Source organism: Aythya ferina (genome assembly GCF_964211825.1).
Source record: "Aythya ferina genome assembly, chromosome: 1".
Classification (NCBI taxonomy): Eukaryota; Metazoa; Chordata; class Aves; order Anseriformes; family Anatidae; genus Aythya; species Aythya ferina.
In genome coordinates this window covers 190604239-190630200 of record NC_140296.1, presented here as the reverse complement: position 1 = coordinate 190630200, position 25962 = coordinate 190604239, and the positions used below count along the sequence as shown (strand labels likewise).

General features: G+C 34.4%; 1 protein-coding gene across 1 annotated transcript in view; it reads left to right on the top strand.

Annotated features, from left to right (window-relative positions):
* The window catches only part of TBC1D22A (TBC1 domain family member 22A), a 168310-nt gene that overhangs the window by 39447 nt on the left and 102901 nt on the right, over window positions 1-25962 (top strand). The window contains 2 exon segments of the mRNA XM_084505571.1: window positions 22221-22234; window positions 22236-22331. Coding sequence (XP_084361697.1) covers window positions 22221-22234; window positions 22236-22331 — 110 coding nt within the window.

Sequence of the window (25962 nt, the reverse complement as noted above, 5' to 3'; positions counted from 1 at the left end):
GGTACCGTTGGTGTCTTAATCCAGACTGATTAGATTTAATGAAGGACAGATTATCTTTGAGTGGATGAAAGATTATCCATCGTTTACGTGGCAACACCTCTTGCTTTGTTCATTTCTTGTTTCATAGGGGGACATTTCATTGCTAAGCAACTAATGAGAACTACTGCTGTTTACTCCCTAATCATCTCTTAAGTAGGGTAGGAGCCTACTCCTGAGAGTACTTGCAGTTTCTGCCTTTTCCTCCCTCATTTGACAGATAATGAAAATGTTCTTAATGATCCTAGAACAGTAGGATCTCTAGTAGACTTTAGGGTTGTTAATTGAAATAAGAAGCTCAAATGAGATGTGATTAGAGAATTGATATTCCATGTTAAATAGACCATTTAATTAATATGGTAAATAAGTTTGTCTTTACCACCATCTTACATTTGGAGACCCTGGTGATTGTTAATGTACTTGCCAGCTTGTCAGTATTTTCATATCAGAGAGCAGAGCAATTCTGGTAAATTTCCACTGAAGAAAGGCAAAACTTGAAGACTAACAACTGTAAAAAAATGTATGCCATTGAAAATGTATAAATCTCAAAAATCTGTATTCTAACAGTACATTTAAAAGCTAATATCTATCTAGTGAGAACATTACTGAAATGAACATATTTTCTTGAGTATAGTAGTGGTCCTGGCTAAGCGCTAACAGTGGTTATTTCCGCAGTAATGTACAGAAACATTCCAAGATTTGTCTTTAAATGGTGTTTTGATTTGAGTCTTTCTAATACAGTCAAGTTGCACTGAGTTATACATTCAAGTTAAAATGAAGAGTGTATTTTACTGTAGACTTGAAATGGGGACATAACATTTCTGAGGTACTTCAAAAATCTTGAGGTTTGTAATAAAATTATAGAAGCATTCAAAACTATATGAACAGTTTGTATGAATTGTGCTTAAATAATTCAGGTAAAAATAAATGCAGTATTGCAGGTTTCCTGGCAAAGTGGTTAATCTATTAGTGTATTTAATATTTGTTCTATTAATAACATGTTTTCCCTTTTTTTTTTTTTTTTTTTTACTAAAGTTCTTATTTCTTGCTCTGATTTTAAGGTGAATGTTGGTATGTTGGAACCTTATATTGCTTTATTTGTTGCTTTCCTTGACTATTGATTTTTGAATTTTTCTCAGTTTAACTGAAACCTGCGTGTAGCAGTTCTGAATTACTTGGGTCTTGATTGATCTTGTTGAAAGAGATAAAAATGTTTACTTGAGCTTTTTTTGTAACAACAACAAAAAAAGGTTGTAAGGTTTACTAAAGATTAATAATAGGTTATTATTATTAATAATGCCATTAATAATAAATCTGTGCTGATTGGGTCATTTCACAGTACATCCTGATGGTGCTTACACACAGTTAGTTGTGGCTAAGACAGTTTTATTGAGAGGAAAGTTGAGTTTGTTTTATCTTTTTGGCAAATATGAGAGACCTTAATCCTTAATCTCACATAACAAGTGTGACATATTTATTCTGGTGATGGGAATCTCTCTGCTCTGCTACAGACATTCAAAACTCAATTGGAAAAATGTCACTGAAGAACTTCTAAAGATTGAAATGACGTGTGGAAATGATAACGTGTTTGCGTAGTGACATTTCTTTTCATTCAAATATGAATGCCAACAATTAGATTCATGGATATTTTTTATTATAAGGATCAAAGTCATAGCTGTTGTGATGGTTTATTACAGCTTGAAGTACCTAATTTTAGTATGTGGTTTCACGCATTTAGAATAGGTCAAGTGACTGAATGTAGGAATTGAATATTTTAAATGCTGAAAGTTTTCTTTCAACCTTTCCAGCAGCGTAAGTGTGATGAAGGAGCAATTTGGTAATATCTTACTGGTTCCCCAGAACTAGTAAAGGCAGAATACTGTAATGTTTTCAGCAAGATAAACTTGGTTGTCAAACCCAGTCAAGATAGGCAAATATAGTAGAGTTAGACTAGCATTTCTGGTATAAATTAGGGGGAGAAGGAATTAGAAACATTTTTTGTTTGTTTGTTTTTTTGTTTTTAAATGCCAGGTAATTGTGTATGCTGATCTCACTTTTTTTTCTTCCATTGAAAAATGCTAGAGATTATTAACTTATTCTACCATACTAAGCAACTTCTTGGAATTTTGAATGTTACATTATCACTCCTAACCTCTTACGTGACATCGCCATTATAAGCCATGTTCTTAGAACAAATGCAAATTACTATTAGGGCAGTTTTCCTGGAAGCTCCGTGTCATTGTAACATACAAGTTTATATCAAAATAAATCTCATCCATGTGGATAATTTCAGAAGCACTTTTGTTAATGAGCTAAGATGCTATGTGACTACTGGCTGTTTACTGATGTAAGGTAGACAAAGAAATTTTGTGCTGGATTTGAAGTCCTCTTTCAAGCCACCACCTATTGCTCTCTTTATATACCTTCTAGTTGCTTGGAGTTCATGGTGATCTGCAGGATCTAAATTGTTCCTAAATACTGCGCTGCACAGCTGCCTATGGTTTCGTGCTCATGGAGTCAGCAACATTTTTATCGCATCTAACGTTTCTGTAGTACATTTGCATTTCAGTAGTTCACTACTTGTGTGTGTATCTATAACCACACAGAGGACATGGATTTACTCACCATCCACAGAGACAAAAGCTCGGGAAAAATCACCATCATAATAAGGATTTATGTGAGGGCACATGGGATAAATGGGCACATGGTAAATGGGATGGCTGTGTGAGATCACTTTGTGACCTCTAGCAGTGTTGAATCAAGAGGGAATTAGGAGTTAGTAGCAAGTCAAAGGCAGAAAATTGAACACTATTATAGCATTTTATCAGTTTATGTTGGATAAAGAAAGTCAAGAAAAATCAGACTGCTGAAGACTGGAATGGTGATAGAGATCTTGGCTACAATCTTCTTGCAGTAGGGGAGCTTGAGAGAATTTGAGGATGCTCACAAGAACTCAGGAACCGAAAACTTTGGAAATGGGGGGTCTTACACTTGTAAGTATTTTTCTTGTAATCTTAAATAGTTTTGTAAAAGACGTTAAACTCAGTTTTGTCGCCCAGTGTTTTTTTTAAATTTATACTGCCGTGACACTAGCCTGAAATAATTACTCCATAAATCCTAATGGATTTGGAAAGGGATTTAGCTCCAGAGCAATGTTACTGTGAGAACATGAAGGTTCATTGGGACTTCTTCATGTTTCTTTCCATTCCCTCTCACATGTCACAAAGTCTTTCTTGTCTTCCATGTCACATTCCCTTCCTTGCCAGGCTGGATGAGGCCTTGGCCAACGTGATCCTAGTGGGTGGCATCCTTGCCAAGGGCAGAGGGGTTGGAGTAGGATCTTTAAGGTCCTGTACAACCCAAGCCATTCTATGATGATTCTGTGATGATTCTGCCCTTAAAATGAGAATTTGTAGTGATCATTGCTTTCTTTCCTTACTTTTCAGCATAACTGCTGAAAATAATTAAATTTTAAACCATTTTTTCAGAGTTTTTGTAGTCATTGAATGCTGTATCTAAAATCCTGATTTTCATAATATAATTGAAGTAATGTTTCAGAACATTGCATCATGGTTTCTGAGTATCTGAGGTAATTCCTCAATGTTTATTTATAGGGTATGAAATAGATGTTACTTTATCAGAGAGTTTTTTTCCAGAGTTGTTGTATTTATGTAGTAAATAAATCTGTTTAGAATAAAACTGGATTTCTGAATAACGAGGCAGTAAACCAGAAAACAAAGGGTATTAATCCAGTGACTCCAGATAGTTATTAGAAGATTTTTCCTGTACTTATGCAATTAGAAACTAAATTTTTAACATGCATTGTTTTTCTTATAAGACCAAGGTGAAACCTTGATTGCTGCAGTATTTAAAGTAATTTGAGATAATTAATTCTCCTATCTAAACACCTTTCTTATTTAATTCCACCAATTTAGTTGTCACTGGAGAATTACAAATAGGGCTTGTGCATTGGGTTTTGAGGTGATAAAGTGGAAAATACATATTTGTAGTTATTCTATGAACTATAGAGGTATAATTCAAGTAATGGGATGCTTCCCCCATCCCTCTCATAGGCCCTCCAAGAGGTTGAAGACTGACAGAATCATCCTTGCTCTCTTCAGGTTTACCAGGAAAGAAATACTGGAAAACTTCTCATCACAGAGCTCAGGAATACGAGGAGCTTCTTCAGTTTGAGAGATGAAAAGAATGTATTTGCAATTTTTGTACACACTGGAACTTATCTCTTATCTGGTAATTTTGGCTTTACACTGTTTAACAAGGTTCTGATGTTTTAATACTTTTTTGTTCAAATAAATACATTTTTGAACAACAGCGTATTAAAATACTTTTATTTACACATTTGATTGAAATGATTTATGAGACTTAAACTAAATTTATGTAAAAGCACTGACATGTGAAGCATAATTGACATTTTAACATCTTTTTTGCAAGTTGAAAGTATTAAGAAAATATTTTCTCATTTTTCCTCATTGTAAAACTTTCATGAAAAACTATTCAAAATATTTAAATCACTCTTCTATCATGTAAAAATTCAATGCCATGAGTTCCATTTAATCACATTAAATTTTCTATCCTTAATGCAAATCACCAGTAATGTAGTTTGCACATACAAAAATATATTACAGTGCTGCTTCTTGACAATTTCTATGACATTTTATAGTTATAGTCATTGTATTAAATGAAATTGACTGAAATTGTCATAAACATGACCTATATTCTAGGAAATAGTCTTGGATAATTGAGTGAAATATTGCTATCTGTGTGATTTTAGTGGATGGTGGGGTGGTGGCAGCCAAGAATGAAGAAAGCTCACACAGTCTTGAAAATACTGACAGCCCTATTCTTGTGCAGTCTCCCTCCTTGGAGATCTTCAAAGGCTGCATGGACGTGGTCCTGGGCAAGTGGCTCTGGGTGTCCCTGTTTGGGCAGGGGTGGGAGCAGCTGGCCTTCAGAGGGCCCTGCCAGCCTCAGCCATTCTGGGATTCCATAATTCTGTCTTCTGCGTAAGTCCTGAAAACTTTGTATGTTTGCCTCAGTAAAGATGTACAACATACATAATGAGGTCAGAGATCTGAAACTTTTGACTTACCCGTCAATTCTTGGTGAAGCACTTCTCTCGTCTGTACTTTGACATATTAAAAAACATTCAGTATATGCATACATGCTATATATACATGTAAAACTGCAGCACGGCACAGAAATTATTTAGTGTTATCTCAGGTTGCTGTGAGATCAGCATTGTTCACTTCCTCAGCTCCTAGGAGTGTGTTTCCCCAACTCTCATCTAGTTGATAAGCCAATATTGTCCAGTGAATGTATTTTGGAAGTGGTGCAGGACAGCTGAAGACAGAAGATTGTGATGAATAAAGTAAGCAGAATTTGAATTTATTTTCAGATGATGATGCCACCTTCTTGCTTTGTGCTATGGCAAAGGAGAACAGGCTCCTCGAATAAGCAGAGACGTGTTGTGCATGTTCATGGTGCTGAGGTCATCATACTTCTATATCAGTCCTCTGTGTGTACTGTCTGGCAGCTGGAAATGATGCTGAAGCAGGGTCCTAACAGGGTCCTTCCTAACTCCATTATGGAGTTAAATTGTATTTTATCCTGTTTCTTTCGTATGGTTTGACTTGTTCTGCTTAATTTAGGAGCTTTGTGAGACCTCTTAGAGGTCTTACTTCTTCCTTGTTTTGTATTATATCAGAGTCCTCAGTTGAACTCATGTATATTCTACAGGAGGTCCTCATGTATATTCTACTGTGATTCAGATTTTTTTTTTTCATTCATATATTCCCCTAATCTTCAGAGGTGTTGTAATGAAAAAAGCCAAGTGTTCTGCAGGTAAATTAAATTGAATCAAAGGAGATAAAAGTGCATACTTAAAGATTATTGTTTTTAGTGCTTTAAAAAGTTCTTCATACTCTTATGAAGCTGTATTTTTCAGCTATTGGTTTGTTTTTATTTATATTGTATGTCTTATTCAAGAAAAATGTACCCTACACAAACGTCTAAGCAATTTTCATTATTAATACAGTTTTTCAGGCCTAATTTGGCAAAGAAATTTTACCATTTTATGTCCTGTTGACTGTAATCAAGTAGGAGAATCCATGTGAAAACTTAGCCGTGAATTGTTTGAATTATTTGTCAGCTAGCAGTGCCGTAATATACTGCTGTGTTTAGGGTCAGTTAATAAAGCAGTCTATTTGGAGGCATTATAAACAGAACCGTAAGGAATATGTGAGCAGGACTAACAGGGCATCTCATGCTTAGCTTTTGAAGTCTCAGGGAATGAGGGGAAGATGAAGGGAGGCAAATACAATGGAAGGACTTGTGGAATGGAGATGATGGCAATGAACTAAAAATTGTCTTTAAACTTTTGATCCTGTCATTGTCATATCTGGATACTATTTACTTGGAAAAAATCATCTGTATCTTCAGCCTGACTTGCTGGTGTATTTCTTACTTCCAGTTTGACTAATCCTGTAGTGAGCATTTAGTACTGACTTAAAGCTGTATAACTATTTCAATTAAGGATTATTTTTTCATCTGGTGTACTAGTAAAAGCACTAATAAATACAGCTGGGCTTTAGCCAGGTATGCACTTTCTGTATGGCTTTCCAGTAACAGAGTTTATTCACTACTATTTTTCCCTAGTTGTTCAACCTACTGCAAGCCAAGTGATGACATTTGGTACCAAACACATGAGTGTATCTGCATAACCTCTCTGAATCAACTTCAGTCAAAATGAGGTGATTTATCTATTTAATTAACAGAATTTTAGCTAGTTTTTCTAACCCAATTCATGCTACTGGTATGTCTTGGGAATCAAGTAACTGAGAAGGTGCTAATAAGGAACAGCTGAGCACCCATGCACCAGTAACAGTTTGGTGTAGTTGTGTGATAGTATATTGCTATATATATTTAATTCAATGATATATTGGGTTCCCAGTAAGGGCTTTGAACTGTGTGAACTCAACTGAGTGATACACACTGTAGAATTCATCTTCTTCCAGATCCCAATTGCTATTTCAAGAGGTTAATGTACCTTGCCTTCATTTTACCGCTCCTTTAACTTAACAGTGGAGCTGCATATTTGAGTAATTCCAAATCAAGTTTAGGTGGACTGAAATGGATTTGCCTGCAATGTGCTTTGATCACCCAGCTGAAACGGGGCTCGTTGCTCTCAAAATGGGTAGTTTTACTTTCTTTTTTTCCAGCCACAAATCTGCATTCCTCTCCCATCTTTGGTCAATATTGACTTTTCTCTAGCGCAGTCGAGCAGTTTGTTGAATCATTCAGTTGGAAAAGACCTCTAAGATCATCTAGTCCAACTTTTAACATAGTACTGAAAAGTCCACAACTAAACCATTCTATGAAGTTCTAAATCTACACGTTTCTTGAAGACCTCTGGGGACGGTGGCTCAACCGCTTCTCTGGGCAGCCTATTCCAATTGCTGCACAACACTTTCAGTAAAGAAATTTGTCCTAATACCTCCCCTGATGCAACTTGAAGCCATTTCTCCTTGTCTTATCGCTTGGTGCTTCAGCTAAACCGGCAGGAAACTAGCCCCAAAACGAAATGAATAATTTAATCTATGGGATAAGAGATGGATATCAGTGCTGATAGGGGGATGAGAACAAGTTTGGAACGGTGGGAGTAGCAAGATCTCTGTTTAATGCCAGGTAAATCTTAGATTTCTATCACTGCTTTATTAAGCTGCATCCTCATAAGAAGTCTTTATGAGTACTGCTTATTTTTCACTTAACAAATTAGGAAGTACTCATAAAAGCATCTCAGCAGATGGATGTAGGCTATGGTAAAGTAATCTGCATTTCTGGCATATTTACTTTCTATTACTCTCTTTTAATGATCTCTATTGTTATTACAATTGACAGTACTCTTACAAAATAAATCCTTCTCCTGCACCTTTGTTTCAATTTTGTTTTCACTCTTAAACATACTGTCAAATTTCCAAGCTAATCAACAGTTCATCTGATATGTTGGATGTATGGTCTATTTAACAGACTTCTTTTTGAGGAAAATTTGAGACAACACATTTTTACAAATAATTGGGATAATCAAGCACTATGCATATAAATTTTGTAGTTATCAGTTTCAACTTCAAGGATATCTTAAAAAAAAAGGGGGAGGGAGGGAGAAAAAACAGATGCACAAACATTCTTTTTGTTAATTCCCCTGACAGTCTTTATTTTAGCTTTGACTATTTTGAACACGCAGAGGTTTTTATTTTAGAATTACTTGGATTGTTTAGGTAAGGTTTATAGTTGACTCTTCTGTTTAAGAACTCGGTTATATGCAGAACGTCAAGTTATCACAGACTCATCTAGGTTGGAAGAGACCTCCAAGATCGCTGAGTCCAACCTCTGACCTAACACTAACAAGTCCTCCACTAAACCATATCCCTAAGCTCTACATCTAAATGTCTTTTAAAGACCTCCAGGGATGGTGACTCAACCACTTCCCTGGGCAGCCCATTCCAATGCCTAACAACCCTTTCCGTAAAGAAGTTCTTCCTAATATCCAACCTAAACCTCCTCTAGCACAGCTTTATCCCATTCTCCCTCGTCCTGTCGCTGGGCATGTGGGAGAATAGAGCAATCCCCACCTTGCTACAGCCTCCTTTAAGATATCTATTCCTTCTTGAGGCTTCAGCTCTTCTAGATCTCTGTGTATCTGGACAGAATGAATAGAAATCTCTGCTTTCCAAAGCAGTCAAAGCTTTGCCATATTATATTGCTTGTCTTATCATATGTGGAATTGCTTTTACTGTTACTTCTGTCACGTCTCCTATGAACTAAATTTTTCTGAAGTTTTCTGAAGCTCCATCGATCTTTGTAACCAAAGTGTTTGAAGTCTCATCAGAGTAAAGGAATGGAGAAAACTCCAGTCAACTTCATAAAGTCCATTAAAACAAAATCAAGTTCTTGAAACTCATTCACTTAACCACATAAATTGGAAATTGAGAAGTTTTATTCTTATGAACTGGCATATGCTGAAAATTGTGAATGAAGTGTGGACTATAATAAAATATCCTCTTTCGTGTGATTATAGAAGTATGGTAGTAATAGTGATGAGCATTTAGCTTATAAGAGTGTTATAGTTGAGGAAATAGGATGTTCCCTTAGCTTCACTATCTGCCAGGAAAAAATTAAGTCACTTTAAATAAAACTTCGCTTCGGATACTTTTTTTTAAAAAGGCACTGAGCTATCAGAAGTGGAATAAGCCTAATCAAAGTTAAATTTACTGGCTGTGGTTAACAGCTCCTGTCAAAAGTGGAAAAGAAGACATTAAAATTATTCTAATAAGTATATCGAACTGCTGAATTGCCTGTTATTTTTAGTTCTTTACCTAAGAGAAAATTAATGTTTTGAGTAATGGTATTCATTGCTCATAGTGTCTTATGAATTTGTGTTAAAAAAAAAAAAAAAAGATATCTAAGTCTCTTAGACTTTTCTTAAGCTTTTAAATTGTCTTCAACAAAAAGGCATTCCATGTAGCTAACTATGATAACATGAGGAATAGAACAGAAAAGTTAGACAAAATGGAAAATGGTAGATTTGTACTGAGAGTGTATTAGAAGTTGCTCAGGCATTTCAACTTAAAAAACATAGATGATTTGTTATGAATATTCCTTCACAGGAGATTTGTGTTATTTTAAAAAGAAACTTTTCCTTCCCTTAAGAGTAGAGAGGGGAAAATATTCTTAAATACAATCAAAAAATCAAAAGTTTCTTTTTTGTCTGTTTTTACATATGCTGGCACTATTTTAGTAGGTCTTCAAGTAAAAAGGGATGTCTTCCATGCAATAAAGAAGAAAATATTTGAGTAATTCAGACTTGTAATGTTAGAAGATGCTCTTCCTTTCTCAGTGCCATCTAATAAGTAGGTGTGCTCTGAACCCCAAAGCTGTCACTTTAACCTACCCAAATAATTATTTCAAAGCAGTGATTTTTGTACTTACATTACTATATTTTTATTGAAAGTGTGGTAAGCAACAGACATTTGAGACATTATCTCTTTTCTGGTGACAAGCTTTTTTTTTTTTTTAAAAAGTGTCCAAAGGGATTAAGAAAGATTGGATATGGAGATAAGCTGTAAGAGCAACTACTGAAGGAGCAAACACTAGCTCAGAGATTAAAGTAGGTGTCAAAACCAGGGATTTATCAGTTTTAAGATTTCTCTTGACTGGTAGTAATTACTTCCAGGTATCACTATTTGAATTCGTTGTATTTATCTTAAAGATGCTGTTGTATGGCTGCACACTGTTTGACTTTCTTGTGAAATAGAAAATTAAATGAAAATTTGTGATCTTTTATTTGGTGGCATGAGATAGTAACTGAAAAATTGCCAACTTCCATTTCATATATATATATTTTTTTGAATCATTTATGTCTGTAAGCATAAGATTACCTTCTTACTCTTCCTAACATAATACCTTGTTCTAGTACAAAAATTTCTTACGGCTGTTAAGGCAAAAATAACTGGATTAGACTTCCATATACCTATGGCTTCCTGTTATCTGTTCTGCTTGTTATTGTGAGTGCAGATATTTTCAAGTAGACTTTGAGTTGTTTTCTTTCCTTTTTCTTTCTTTCTGTCATATTACATGCTTCCGTATCATCTGAATAAAGAGTATTTTGAGAATACTGTTAAGTATGTTACAATTTGTGGCCCAGCCTTCACATCAGTGTTTAAAAAAGGTATGATATTTTGTGATGTTTGATTTAGAATTAAAATAAAATAAAATAATGAAACTGATAATATGAATGTTACCTTAAAATAATACATTTCTGATAAGACTATATCTTCTGTGGATTATTCTGTCTCATTTCAGAAAACAATTATGAAACTAATATACTTGTACTGGGAGGAAGTCGTGAGAGTTTACTGAAAAGTGTTTTATTTGAGAGTACAAACTGGAAATGTTGCATCATGAGAATAAATGAAAAACAAAAACTTGAATAATGGTAGAAGCATTAAAATGAGATTGAAGAGTTGCCAAAAGATTTCTGCAGGTGTAAAAAGAAAATGTGAAGAAGAAGAAAGTTAATTACAATTAATGTAACGATGGGAGAGCCATGTATTCCAAAGGGAGCTGTGTATTTTAGTTTTGGCTTGTGCATTCCTTTTACTCTCCCCATGGTCTTCATATAGTTATAATTAATGATAATCTTTTATAGTGCAGAAGCACAGAGGTGTTTATACTTGCAGATCTAAATCTTCCCAAGCAGGCTTTCGAACAGACTGGGGAATGACTTTAATGGCTTTTGGCATCCAAATATCACAACTTTGTGGGTTTATTATGAAGGAGCTCACAGGAAGAAAAGCTAAAAGAGGAGGAATTACTTAAGCAATGATAACATGTTGTACAAATTGTCAGGAGCTTTATATTCAAATACTGTTGATGCAGATCAGTAACATCTGAAGATCTATGAGATTTTCAAATTAAGGTGATTCAGTACTTTAAACAGTTATTAACAGGTTTTTCTTTAAATAACGTCTATGGCTAATGTTCTATAGTATTCAAACCAATTCAAATACAGTTGTCAGAAATCTATATGCTGAAATTGTTTTAAATTGAATAGGCTTTGCATGCAGTTTAAATACAATTTCATTACAATCATGGACAGGGAAGCAAAAACATCTTTTGTAAGCAATTGATCTTTTTTTCATCAGCAGGGAAATCTGAAATTTTGAATTTCTACCATATTCTGTAAAAAGGATATTATAAAACAGAAGTGAAAAATTAAGTACTTAAGAAAAACAATGACCAAAGAAGGGGAAAAACATTAAGTAATCAGTTTCATAGTAACAGAAAATGTTTAATACTTTTGTAGCACATTGTTTTTTATTAAGAAACAAAACAAACAAAAATCAAAACATTTTCAATTTCTTGACTTATAAATTGTCATTAAAGATACACTTCTGAACTGATTTACATGTTCTGTCTATGGCTGTTTATGAGATAAAGAATTACTTTCCACTTTCCTTAAATTACAGTTGTACTGAAATGCGTTACCGTTCTTATACTTACATAGGAAAGAAATAAACTAAACTATTTTTGAGTAGCTATAGATTTTTTTTTTCCGCTAGAGAAAGGATATACCCATGTTTTGTCATTAATGATAAATACCTATATGGTATGTAAAAATGTGTTTGAATATCATGAGAAAAGCATGCAGAGTTGATTTGTTTTCCCCACAGGTAAACATTACAGTTTCTCAGGGAAATTTATAAATTGCAGAGAAGTAAGGTAATTAAGGAATGCACTCAACAATTAAGGAATATAAGAAGTAGTGTCACCTTTGCAGTCAGAGTTCATCCATTTCAAATATTCTTTTTAAAGTTCTGTATCTGGCAATTGGTGCTTAAAAAAAAAAAGTGCAAGTACTGGATGGTACTCGTATGTTCTGCTTTAAATAAGGCATTAAGTTTGTTAGATGCATTTCTTCCTTATTTGCTGTAATGATGTGGGATATAATGAAAGGATGTGCTTCCTTTCTGATTTTGTAAGGACACTTGGCCAGTACTGTAGAGCTTGTATTTGCAGCAAACTGCCACAATCATAGGCTTGTGCCTATGGGCGTGTCATGGAAAAGCAGTTATTTCCTCTGCTATCCATTTTTCTTTTAGTTTGAGAATTTATTTTGATGTTCAGTTGAATGTTAGTAATAGGTTAAAACATATTATTTTTTCCATGAGGGTGTGAATTTGTTTTTACTTTGAGTTATTGTTGTATATAAATTGTTGGTGAGCTTACTTGAGAGTGACAAATTTTTCAGCCTTTCATCGCCGAAAAAATTGAACCTGTGAAGTTTTTAAAATGTTTATGTTCACATACAGCTTCTTGAATATTTTAACCACTTTCATGTTTATCCAAATTAAACCTTTAGCCTTGTTAAAGTTATCTACGTAATGTATTAAACACATTAGTGTTTATGGGATTATTCAAATGAGTTTTACCACCTTTTAATAATAAGTAATTAAGTGCAGGACAGTTTCTTTTTTTTTTTTTTTTTTTTGTCAGTTTCAGGTAAGAAGTCTTACTACTTGTTAAATTCATCCTTCCATATGCAGATAGATAGGCTGGTTTTAGATCATAATTACATTTTGGCCTTCATGGAGTTGCTTTCTTCTGTTCAGTAAATGATTCATATTCAAATCTGTATATTAATTTATAGACTGCTTTTGAAGGATTTCCCATTGTAAAAATACAATACTATTGTATTTAATAGCATTGTCTAAAGCCGTAGATTGTCTTTAAAATTCTTTGGAATTCCATGCCCTGAAAATTTTCTGATGTTCAGACAAAGTGAACGTTCATTGCATCTGACTGAGATTATCTTACTGTAATGTAACTCTCATGTTACTTGAAGTTTGGAAGTATTTTTGAGTGAATGAACCATACATTTCCATACATTTTGTGAACAGCTCTACCTAGAGTTCCATGAAATATAATTATTTTTCCTCATTAGTGTGATGGACTGTTTAAAAAGCATCAGTTTAGTTTGGAATATCAGTGTGTAGTTCAACTGAACATAACTAGTAACACTGAATGCAACAAAGCAGTTCATCTGCAGAATTAAAATTTTGAACTTTCAGATTACTTTACAATATTCTGAAGGTGTTATAGAATTACTTTGAAGAGAAAAATGGTCTGTCATTTTTCTATCTACACAGATACCACTGTGTATTGGTGTGTGAATCTGATCTTAGAATTAAAAAAAAATTTTTTTTGGTCAGGTTTCTTTTCCTTAGATCTGTTGCTGTGCAAAATTTTGGGGTCTTTTCATAGTCACTGCCCGCTATCCTGTCCACAAATGCTACATTCATAGTTAAAATGTCGTTGGGCAGTAGAAGTTGAAAAGGACTTGAAGACGTTATCCCAGGCAATGTCATATCCCAAGTTAGGATCGACTGTATCTAGGAGAAAAGCAGTCTGTCATTTAAAAAATTTCCAGCATGCCAACAGGCATTATACTGAATTCCACATAGTGCTTTTTTTGTCCTGTGCCGCAGGGAGTCTGGCACCAGAAGCTGTGCGTAGTATTTGTTGCTGTGATCTCCCTCGCCCCCATCACCCTGCCTCCTGCTGGTATCTGGTGATCTAAATCTCTCCTTGCAGCTGAAACCCATTACTTTATCCAGGCACTGAGTAGATATTATTTTTTTTCCAGCAGTTAATTTTTGCAAATTTAAAGACTGCTATCTTTAGGAGACAAAAGTTGTATCCTTCCTTTTTTCCTTTCATGTTTTTAGTGTATTCTCTGAATACCCTAAAGTACACAATATTCTCTGAATATTTTTAGTGTATTCTCTGAACCCTGTTCCTTGCTTTAGGCTTGTTTGACCACACCGTGGTTTACTTTTGTCCCATTCTTGTTCTCTGCTCTGTGTGTTTGTGTGTATGTGAATACGTAGGCTCAATGCTTAAAAAAAATGAAATGATAAGCACAATCTAGGTAATTAAAAAATGTGGTTTGGGAGACAAGTTCAACCTTTAATCTTTCATTTCCTATTCTCCAAGCACCTTTTGAATTTCTCAGGAAACTCCCTTATCAGGCATTCTGTGAAAGTGCTCATCAGCATCCTGTGCTCGTCATGCATATTGGATGCTAATTACTAGTCCCCTAATTTGGTATCACACGCACCACTTCCCCCTGGCAGTCTGTTTGGGTTGACAGCAACAAACCCATTGAAGTGATTGCTCTGGGAAGAATACGCACTGAATATCGTCTTCTTCATCGTTGCTGAAATACTTTTTTTTTTTTTTTGAGAAGAGCTGTCATCTTGGAAGCTTTGAATACTGCTGTCTCACAATGATGTCATACTTAGGGATCCAGCTTAAACTTTTTTTTTTCTTTTTTTTTTTTTTTTTTCTCTGAGTGTAAATTGCATTTACTGGGCAGATTTCTCACTTGTGTAGGAGTCTGGCTGCCAGTCTTCTATTTTGTGCTATGCAGGTTCTGTGGGTGAAAGACCCGTTGGTGCCACCTGGTTTATTTGGTTCTCTTTGGTACTCTTTTTTTCATGGTAGGGCTGTTGAAGCAATAAATATTTGTTACGTTTCTCTCATCTGAATTATTGAGCTGTAATCTCAGTTGTGAGCAGCCCATGAGGAGTGTATGCCTTTTGTTTCATTTGCAACATGAGCTGAGAATTTCCCTGCATTTCACATAAATTTAACATTCTCAAAACCGAGCCAATTTCTGTGAAGATGTGTGCAATGGGTTATGAACAGAAATTAATGTCAAGGTTTGGACTACTTTGTGGGGAAAAAATATTTTTGCCTTTCAAATCTGGTCTAGAAAAGCATGAGTGGAAAATCTTCTTGGCAAGCATGCCGACCCACTAAAGGACTTCTCCGGATCATTTACTGATTACTGTTATGTGGTCTGGAATTAGAGAATAAGTATATGAAATATTTACTCCTTTGTGATAGAACAAATTGAGAGTACTTGCAGGGTCATCCATTAATTTTGATGAGCATAGAAATTAGGTCAAAGTAATCAAGCTTACAGTGTTTTTGGAGAAGGTGATTTACTTTCTTCTCCAGGTCAATGGATATTATAATGTTCCCCATACACTGTAAAATTATTTGGAAAATTAATATTAATAAAGTGAAATGATTAATGATGAAAACATCATTCTTATACTGATGTGTAAAGGTATTTATCCTGCTTCCTATTACATCTTTAGGAAATTGTAAGAGATGAACTGAAAACAAGTGTCAGATTATTAACAGCGTCAAAAGAGACAAGTCAACAATACAGACTGTGTGAGAACACGACTTGTAATAGGGGGATATTTGAAATGCAATAACGTTATGTTTACCTAAGTCTGGATGGATGAGATGATTGGGTTCTTTATATTTTTAATTTTAACTTCATGACTTCAGTAACACAAAGACGAGGAAGTTTTTTCTTTGGTAATTAATCCTTAACAGCTCAAAAGCTATTTCCATCAGATAAATACCTAATTAGGATTTTTTTCAATGGGAGATATTGATGTGGTTATGTAAATATTAACTAGGTAATTGTTACTGAAATAATTTACATTTAAATGTTCTATTATGTCCCGATCCCCTTAGAAAAATGTTGCTTTAGTGCAGCAATGACTGAATAGCTCTTTTATAAGTCTTTGAAAACTGAGTTTGAAGTGGAATATTTAAGATTGTCTAGATGTGGGGATATTGTTTTGCACCTCCAAATGCAATTGAATCTGTATAATTTTGTAATTTGCTTACTTCGCTGGTAACTTTTAGGTAAGTCTGTCTGAAGCTATGACATCTACAGTAGATTACAACAAAATACTGCTAACTTTATACAGACAAGTACAAGGTTGTAATGATTTCCTTGCAAATGATTGCAACAGCTATAGAGTTCGGACTTGAAATCTATGGCAGTTCTTGTACACTGTGTGAGAATTAAGTATGCACACGTTAGTGCTGCAGGAGAGAACACTTTCAAGATGTTTGGAGAAGTAATCTTTCTAACATTTCTGTGTATATTACATTGTATACCAAACGTACTTAAAGAACAATCATAAGTCATCAAATGTTCTTACAGGTCACTTTTGGGCTTTACCACTTTCAGATCTCTCTTATACCACCATCCATGTTGGCCCCCTACCTCCCACTCTATTGAACTCATCTGAGTTTTCAGTATTTTAGGTTTATTTCTGCACAGAATTTCTTCATAAATAAAATTCTCTCTGAAGTTAATTTTTTCGAGTTGTTTAATTAATGTAGAAATATGTATTGTGTGATTCCATCTGTCTGTAATGGCAGATGCGTTTACCCATGGTGAAATTCAAGCAGATTTTAGAAAAAATCAAATGCATTTAAAAGACAGTGAGAGATCAGATATGAACTTCTTTTTATCATTTTGAACAAGTTGTGCCAAATTTATTGCCTAGGCTTAACCTCATATTGAAACTTATTTTGAATTGATAGAAGCCATTATCATCTGTTTGGCATCTGTTTATTTTCTGTTGTCATTGGGAAATAAATGGGTAACTAGTTGTAATTAATACTTCAATACTTTTTTTTTTAATCCTTATGTCATTGCCTTTGGGAGTGGATCCAGTTAAAGCTATTTAGAAAAACTTATTTTTATACACTGTGGGAAGTTTCAGAAATGTACAATGGCAATCAGTAAAGAACAGTTAATTCCATGCTTGCAGCAATGCACATATTCAGATCAGTATGTCATTGACTCTATGCTACAGCAATTTTCCTCCAGGCAACTATTTTACTGTCTTCTACAATTACATAGATAACACGATAAAAATCTCCACAGGAAACTGAAGAAAATGAGAAATGTTGCTGGGAGACTTTGAAGTCGGCTCCTTTTATGCAGTGATTTTTCCCCCCCAAGTTATTTATACATGTACACGTTTGCCTGCTGTTTTTCCCCATATTCTTGTTATTTAATCTTTATGATACTGTCTGTTCAGATTTCAGTCATTGAAAACAAATTTGAAGTTATCTAAAACTAGAATTTGTGATTGTGTTTTTAAACAAAGTTTTTAAATTGCAATAATACCTTGTGTACTTTTCAGGTTATTATTTTTGCTTCTTCTTTTGTTTGTTCTTTAATCTTCTGCTCTTTTTTTATCTTTTTTGGAAAACATCTCAAGCGTGTTTGTCTTCATCCAGTAAGTCCCCTCCCTGTCCTACTAAGAGTTACGTGCAATGATAGTTTAAAACCTCAAGGAGAAGAAAGCATTTTGCATTATTGCCTACACTAATAAATGCTTAATATGTAAACTGATACTTTGCATATTCTGTAAATCAAATATTCCTTAATTGGAGCTTGTAATGAAAACAGGTGTCCTATTTTTATTTCACTAGTTGTGTGGGTCATTCAAATATTCAGAGTCAATTTTGAGCTTCCGTAATAAAATGCAGTAACCATTGCAGGTCAGTGAGCACTTGCTCCCTTTCTGTCTTTCACGATACTTTGCCTTCTTTATTAGATTTTAGTATCTGTATGACTTCCACTATGTAGCTCTTTGTGGGGAGACACCACATACCACATTTTACTCAAAAATTGCTGATGAATATAATGTATTCAAAAAATATGCTTCTTAGCCAATATAATGAGAAAATTTAGTATATTTCTCCATATTTTGACTTTTTGAAATACTTGAATGCAGACCTCTAAGCTAAAGCTTGAGACAGTTGCCGTACTAATAGCCAGTAAGCACTACTAGCTGAAATACATGGAGATGTCTTAACACATTTCATTAGGAGATTTTTTTTTCTGTATTTCAAAACTTTATTATCTGACATTAGCGGAGGCTACTTTCTTTCTGAAGCATGGGAAGCACAATGGGAATGAAAATTGGACTGGAAGTAGCTTTAAATAAAGAACATATGAAAAATCCTGAAAACTTATTTTATGTATAAGAGGCTTATGAAAATGCTAATGATCAGCCACTGTGTGCCACAGGAAATCGTGATGTTCTTGGATGTCTCTTCCAAAGGGAGAGAGAGCAAAATGAGAACAAGAAAACTGGACGAGTACTTCCTAACAGGGCTATTTTTATTTCCATAATAGTTGTTCGTGTCGGTCTGTGAAAGTATATATAGCAACTGTGGACTCTTAGTGAAAGAATTGGATGATTCTTAAATGCTACCTACGCTTTTTGCTAATAGTTGTCTTTCTATCAAAATTATACAATTTCTTTTTTTTCTTCAGTAAAATAATAAAAAAAATAGAATATAAGAATATTAGAAAAATATTAGAATAAAATATCAGAATATAAGAATATTAGAATATAAGAATCAAGAATCTCTTTTCTTGAAACATAATCTTTCTGATTTGTTCTTTTCTTACAAGAACAATTAGATTTTTTTTTTTTTTCCAAAATATTAATACTGGGATGTCTTTGCTATCCAATTTCCTTCAGCCTTGTTTTTCAGATTAAATTTTTTTGCAGTTTATCATTTTTCCTTGTTGCTGGTTATTCATTCACAGGTTGGGGAGTCCTTTGATGGGCCACTGAAGTTTTATTTCATCTAATTTCAGACTTTCTAGGTCTGCATTCTGCAGTAGTCATGTTAAGTTACAGCTAACACTGAGAAACAGGGTTTGCTTGGGATTCGGTTCATCTGATTTATTTTATGATTCTGGTTTAGAATGAGATAATCCTCTGTAACTACTTGTTTTTCTGTGTTGTCTGTGAAGAGAGGTGAAGATGCCCACCTTTGATGGTTAGGTGTATGTTAAGCTGTTGTGTTTTATATCCTGGTATGAGACTACAGTGTGAAATGGCAGATTTTGGAAGAGCAGGGTAAGAAAGAGCAAAGATAAGTAAGATGAGAAACAGAAGATAAAAATCCTTTTTTTTTACTTATCATTTTGTGAGTACCTGTAGAAGAGTTATTGTGTTGTACTTACAGTTTGTAAGTTCCTTTTTGTTCAGAAATGTGATAGCAGGATCATGAAAAGAAAAGGTGCTCAAAGGCAGGAAATTTGCAAAGGAACAGGTCATCGAAGTAGTTGTCAGCTCATTCCTTTTGCAAATCTTTAGTGAAATGGTGTCTGAAAATTGCTTCTTTCAAGAGGAATAATGTTCCATGTATGCTTTAATTATATATAAATTGTATGAGGAATAGGGGTTCATTTATTGTTTTACTTTAAACCTTGTTACGCAGAGAAAGAATGAGTCACACTTTTTCCTTTTTCTGAAAACTAAGTTAAAAGTATTAAGCAGCTTTACACAGTGAGCTGACTTATGAATATGTAATGAATATAAATGGTAAAACTGTAAAAAGTTTTTATGAGTTAGCATATATAGGATATACCCTTAATTTTTTTCCTGTTGTAGAGGATACATCATTCTTTTTTAATTACTTTATTTATTTTTGTCCGGAAAAGTCTTTCTCTTTTAAATTAAAGAGTATATTCATCCTTGATATCCTTGATTTTATTTTCTGGAGTATTAAAAAGAGCTTCTTTGAAAATTGTGGGATTTTTCTTGTTATTTGTGTGTGTGTTTTGTTTGTTTTTAATCTAAGGACAGAGCATGTTGGAGGGAGATAGGTAGATATTTAATATTAATTTTGCACAGGTTCACATGAAACTTGACTTCTTAAATTGAACGTGTCTTGTGTGTATTCTGAGTTACAGAGGACATTGCTAAAGGACATTTTGACGCTGATGATAATTTGCAAGGGACCTTTCCCTTGTTTCATTTTTGAGCTGCAGAACTGACATTTTTATTTGGATTAATTTTGTCAAATGTATAACGCCTTTGTTACTCGTCTAATCTGAATTAGTTTTTTTTATATACAACCTTTGTCTTCCTGCTCGTCTCTTTGCCTTCTTGTTAACTCCATTGCACCTTTGAGCATCTCTACCTGAAGAAAAAACCTTCTGGCTTTTGTAATATTCAAGACTTTTCTTTTAACATATTTTTCTGAGGGGTTTGGGTTGAAATAAACACAAGTCTGTCTTTAATGAGGTGAATCTTGTAAAGAAGGGTATGGGAACTGAGGAGAAAGATGTGGAAGGGAGCGTTACCGCCCAGGCACAGACAGTGTTGATCCCCTTCTCCCTTAGAGCATTGTCAGAATTTGCTTTCTTTTGCTGGGAGGAAGATGATGATGATTTGTGGGGCTTTTGCCCTTATTTTTGCTGAGAATATGCTGATAAAGTGGGGTAAGGAATTTCTTCCTTGTGAAAGGATCTGTTATTAAAAAGCTTGATACTACAGTCTACTACTTGGTTGTCACTGTTTTGCAAGTCTCTGTTATATTTGAGTTTATTACTTAAGGAATCTTAGATTTGTTGGATACTTGTTTGTTGGTCTTCTGTTACAGTCTGGGTTTTTAAAACTGTACTGCAATGCAAAGGTGGTGTTCCTTTAATAGCCAGTAACTAACCACTGGTGTGTTGTTGATAGTCCTGGTACCATTGGGATCATCACGTGCTTTGATTTATGGCATCCTTGCTATAATCCTTTTTTTCCACTCAACAAGTTTTCCAGTGTCTTAACTAATGTTTTGTTAGCACAACCTAATCTCCTCGTCCTATAGTTGTTAACATTTCATATCCCAAAACCAATGATCCCTCAGGCAGTGCAAACCAAAATGCATTGGTAACGCCTTGCTTCTGATAATCTATGAGTAGTGGTAAAATCACTTGTATGTTAGAATTATTTTACAATATATGTAATGCTCGTGGCTATCACCAACTGAATAGTAAACGCTTTAAGTTAGCGTAATCAAATGTGACAACCTAAAGATCTCCATAGGCTTCTGTAATAACATACTGCAGAGATTTGAGATAGAGAGTAGAGGAGTTGTACGGTAATGCATGTTCTTGGTTCTCTTAGTGCTTATCCTATCTTGTCTTGCAGTTGTATAAAGGAAGTAATTCCTTCTTTAGTATATCACACTTTATTAATTCAGATTCCATGTTTTAAAATCAAGTGATCTAGCTTAATGGTAAAATTCTGATTCATAGCAATTAGAGATTTTTTTTTTAAATATTATTTTGTTGTGACAACAGAAAGACTCAATTTTCATGAGTTAGACAGCCTTGAGGGTTCTGTGCTTTTCCAGTGTTGAGAATCTTTTTTTGGAAGGAAAAAATAGTCTGTTTCCTTTGGTCTGATTTCCTTCAGATTCCAAATGCTTGCCTGAAGACAAACAAATGATCCTTGGAAAGCTATAGTCAGCTTTTAAATCATTTTGTTGGCTTTCTATAAGGTTTATTTTGGGGGTTTCTTCTGTTAAAGCATGCAACATATTTTAGTGCGTATGATGCAAACTTAGATGTTCTGTTGAGATTGTTCATCCATAGCATGAGGGCTTCTGATACTCCCCTTTCAGGTGTAAAATGTCTAGAATGAAGCAATTTTATATATTAATTCTGGTTAACCAGGCATGGTTTGAGATTTTCACAGTCTGCAAGAAATTAAGTATTCATTAACATTTAAAGCCATTAGATGACACAGTTGAGCAATAAATTATTCATTTATTCACCGTTTAAGTAAATGTGCGTTGAAGTTTCTGACTAGAAGATAAGTGGTGCTTGTCTTTGTTTTCAGTTATTTTCCTCATCCTTGCTTTATTTATTCTGTGCACTTCATTGACTTGTCTTTTTCTCTCTCTCTTTCCTCAAACAGAAGAAGAAGAAGTGGGAAAATTTTGATGTTTCCAGTCTGCCTGAAGAAGTGCTGCAGAACATAGAAGCTGACAGTTATTGGTGCATGAGCAAGTTGCTTGATGGCATTCAGGTAAATTGATTTTTTCTGTCTGTAAGTAGTGGAGATAACTGATTAATGTCATGGCTTTGAACTACTTGAAGGTTGTTGAGAAAGAATACTTCTATGAAAAACGGGAGAAGTACGTTTTACCATTGGAGAAATCTGCTGCAGGTTTTGGCATACTATTAGAAAAGAAGATGTTGCTCAACTGTTTTTATTCATCAAAACGTCTGCGTGTTTCAGTGCAGTATGATGTGCTAGAGCAGAGTCAAACTCCAGTTCTAGAGGCATGTTACACAGCTCAGTCACCAGTTGTGGAGAATATTTACATATGTCTCCAACTAAAATAGTCTCACCGAGGTTCTGAAAAGCTTGCTTCTATATTTAATCATTTTAGATATAGCGATAGATATAGTGACCTTTTAACAACTGCCGTCTTGTTAGTTCTTGAAATTATCTTCATATTTTTAAAACATCTGTTTGAGTCTTCTGCTACTTCACTGAGTGTTGTCTGATTTTTTTTTTGAAATGTTTTTTTTTTTTTTTACATCCACAGCTGTAACTGTGGATGCAATTTTTAAAGTGCTACAAGTAACAGACTTAGAGTGGAAGATTTGTGTCTACGTACTAGTTGGTCCATAAGTTCACAAAGATTAGAAGGATCTACAAGTAACAGTAAATATGCAGTGGAACATCTTGTGTTTAAGTGAAGGAGGAATCAGTACAATCTAGCATAGATTAAATGGTAGTCCAAACACGTGTATTTGATATTTAGCATTTTGAAACACCTTATGCTGCAATGTTGATAAAGTAGATAAAAGTAAATCTACTTTAAAAAAAAAAAACTAAAGATACTTCAGACTTGAAAAAGAAGTTACCTAAATTAAATTTTATAGGCTTTGTGTTGCAATAGGCATCAAAAATAGTATGTATCTATAAATAAAATACCTGTTTTTCAGATCTGTCTCATTTGAGATTAAAGTTTTGAATCTTATTAAAAAGTAAACATAATTCTGACTTCTGAAAGTCAGAATATATGGAAGAAAATAATCAGAGTGACTTCCTGGATTATGATGGGACCAAAGTTGACCTTTGATAGAGATGTGAAAGTTTCTGAAAGGTGTTGATTTCTCTTTTGCACTGGCAACAAAGAATGTTAGCAATGTTTAGTAGGCAGATGGTTGCAGTCAGGGTTCATTTGCTGTTTTCAGTGAGCTGATTAGAAAATAAATTACGGTTACAACTATTTAGCACATTGCTGCTTCTTCTTTTCTTTTTTTAAGTGATATTCATACCAGCTCCTTCTGATTATTCCCTGCTTTCAAATGAGCTACCCATATAATGTGGAAGATCTTTGCTTTGAAATTGTTTCAGTATTATTCTGGTGACAATAGAAATCGTTACAAGGATAGCAAAACTCTGGTTAATTTATTCTTAACATTTTCTTAAGAGATGAGGTGATGGAAAAGTGCTCCTACAGTACTTGATGGATTCGGTTCTTTTGGTAGGGCCCATGTAACTTTCTTATTTTTTTAAATGCTTTAGTCAAGCGTTTGAGAATTTAAGTGTTTATTTCTCCAAGTGGTTTTAATATAGTGAAGACCATGGAGGTTGAATTTGTATGTGTGGAAAGTGACTACCTCCAATCATTTGTACATCATCATGAAATGTGAGTAACAATAAAAATTCCTATGAAATGAAGCTGTTGTTATTAGTGAAGCTAAATTCATGTTACCCAGGTTCTTTATTTTGATAGCATTTTTTGTATAGATATTTCTTTCATTGTAGAGTGCCTTGACATATTCTTGCCTGTCATGTATGTTTCAATGTGAATGTTTCATTGGCTAAGGTACCTTGTGAAATTAAACTCTTAGTGAAATTTGTTTTTGTTAAGCTATTGAGTTGAGAAACAGAAGACTTAAACTTCCTTGAGGGTATCTTAAGTGTATTTCTCCTGGTTAAAGGTCAAGTGAATGCTAGCTCGATTTTATGTTGGAGCATCATTGAAAAGCATATTCCTTTTATCATATTGATCCCTGTAAAAGATGCTGCTTTTCTTATGTCAGTCTCTTAAAACAGCATTTGACCACATATCAAACTAAAAGTCAGAACTTCAAATCTTCTTGAAGGAAGATGAGTAAAGAAATAGAAACCCTCTCCAGCTTATTTTACAATTTTTCCTGTTTCTGGAATGTCTTCTGTTGTAGGGCTGCTGCTTTGCTTTTCTTCTAGAAAAAGAAATTCAGAGATGACATCATTTCTCCTTAAAACTGTGTTTTCATACAAAAACATCAAGTACTGATAAACAAATTATTGAAAATAATTGTAATGGAATTAAACTGCATTGATACAAATTTAAGCTCTTACATTAATGGAATGATTATCAATTGGATGTATTCAAAGATGCACTCATCTATCAAAAGCAGGCTTGAAAGATTATGGTAGTGGTGTGACTAATGATGTTACAGTTAATTCACTGCAACTGCAGAGTGCTGCTGAAATGAAAGGTTTTGCTTCTTTTTTTTTTGCTCACATTCTGCTCTTTTGTTTCCTTCTGTGCTGACACCATTTTGCTGGTCAAATAGAGGGGTGATGGTGCAGAATGAGTTGGTTGGGAGAACTAAGCCAACTGCAAGTGGGTTCCTTGAGAGGAAGGGGCTAAAAAAGAAAAGAGGAAAGACTGTTTTACTGAGCTGACTTGCATTCTGGATATATGGTTGCAGGATCCATTCATTGGAAGGAGTCAAGGACTGTGTGGATATGGGGTCGGTGGGACCACCCTTTTCAAGGCAACCTGTAATCATTCAATTTAGCATTAAACAATGCTCAGAGTTCATAAAGTCATTCATATCAAACTATCATAAACCTGTGCACCTTCCTGCACCTGATTTCCTGTCTGATTGAGGGCTATTGTGAGTTGATTCACAGAGCTGAACCACACAACTAAACAAAAAAGCACTGGTTACTTCAAGGGCTGAATACCTTGAGCTAGTACCATAGCAAAGACATGAGTAGAACTACACAGTAGGGCCAAGGCAGGCTCACGGCAGCTGAGATTTTACTTTAAATGCTGTACATTCTCAATTTGTCAAGCATGCTGCCAATATACACTAACCTAGAACATCCTCTGTAGGTCTCCCTGCTACTCAGTAAAGGTGCTGCTGATTGTTTCTTGGAAATAGTCATTAAAATTATTCTGACTTTTCCCTTAGTATTTTTCCATATGATCTACTATGCATAATAGAATATCTTTACAGTCAACCAGCAAAAACTGCTTCTCTCTCATAAAGACATAAAAAAGACAAAAACAGACATTAAAACAAACAAACAAACAAAGGGGAATCCTGAACAAGCTTAGTGCTAATATTTCTTGTTTTCTGTGAAAATATATTGCAAGAGACTCATGTGTGGCTACTTACATTTTGTCTGAGATGCCTGAATAAATGGTGCAAGGATTTTAGAGAAGAGGAATGTGTGATGTTGTGGTGATAACTGCAGTGTAAGAATCTGTGTAGAATTGCCATAATATATTGATGAATATAGGCATTATATTTGATGTTGGCCTACCAGGACTGGCTAAGTTTAAAGGGTATATACTGTGATTATAATTAGGGTCCTGTTGTCAGGACTAGCTAAGTACCCTTTTTGTAAGTTTGTCTTT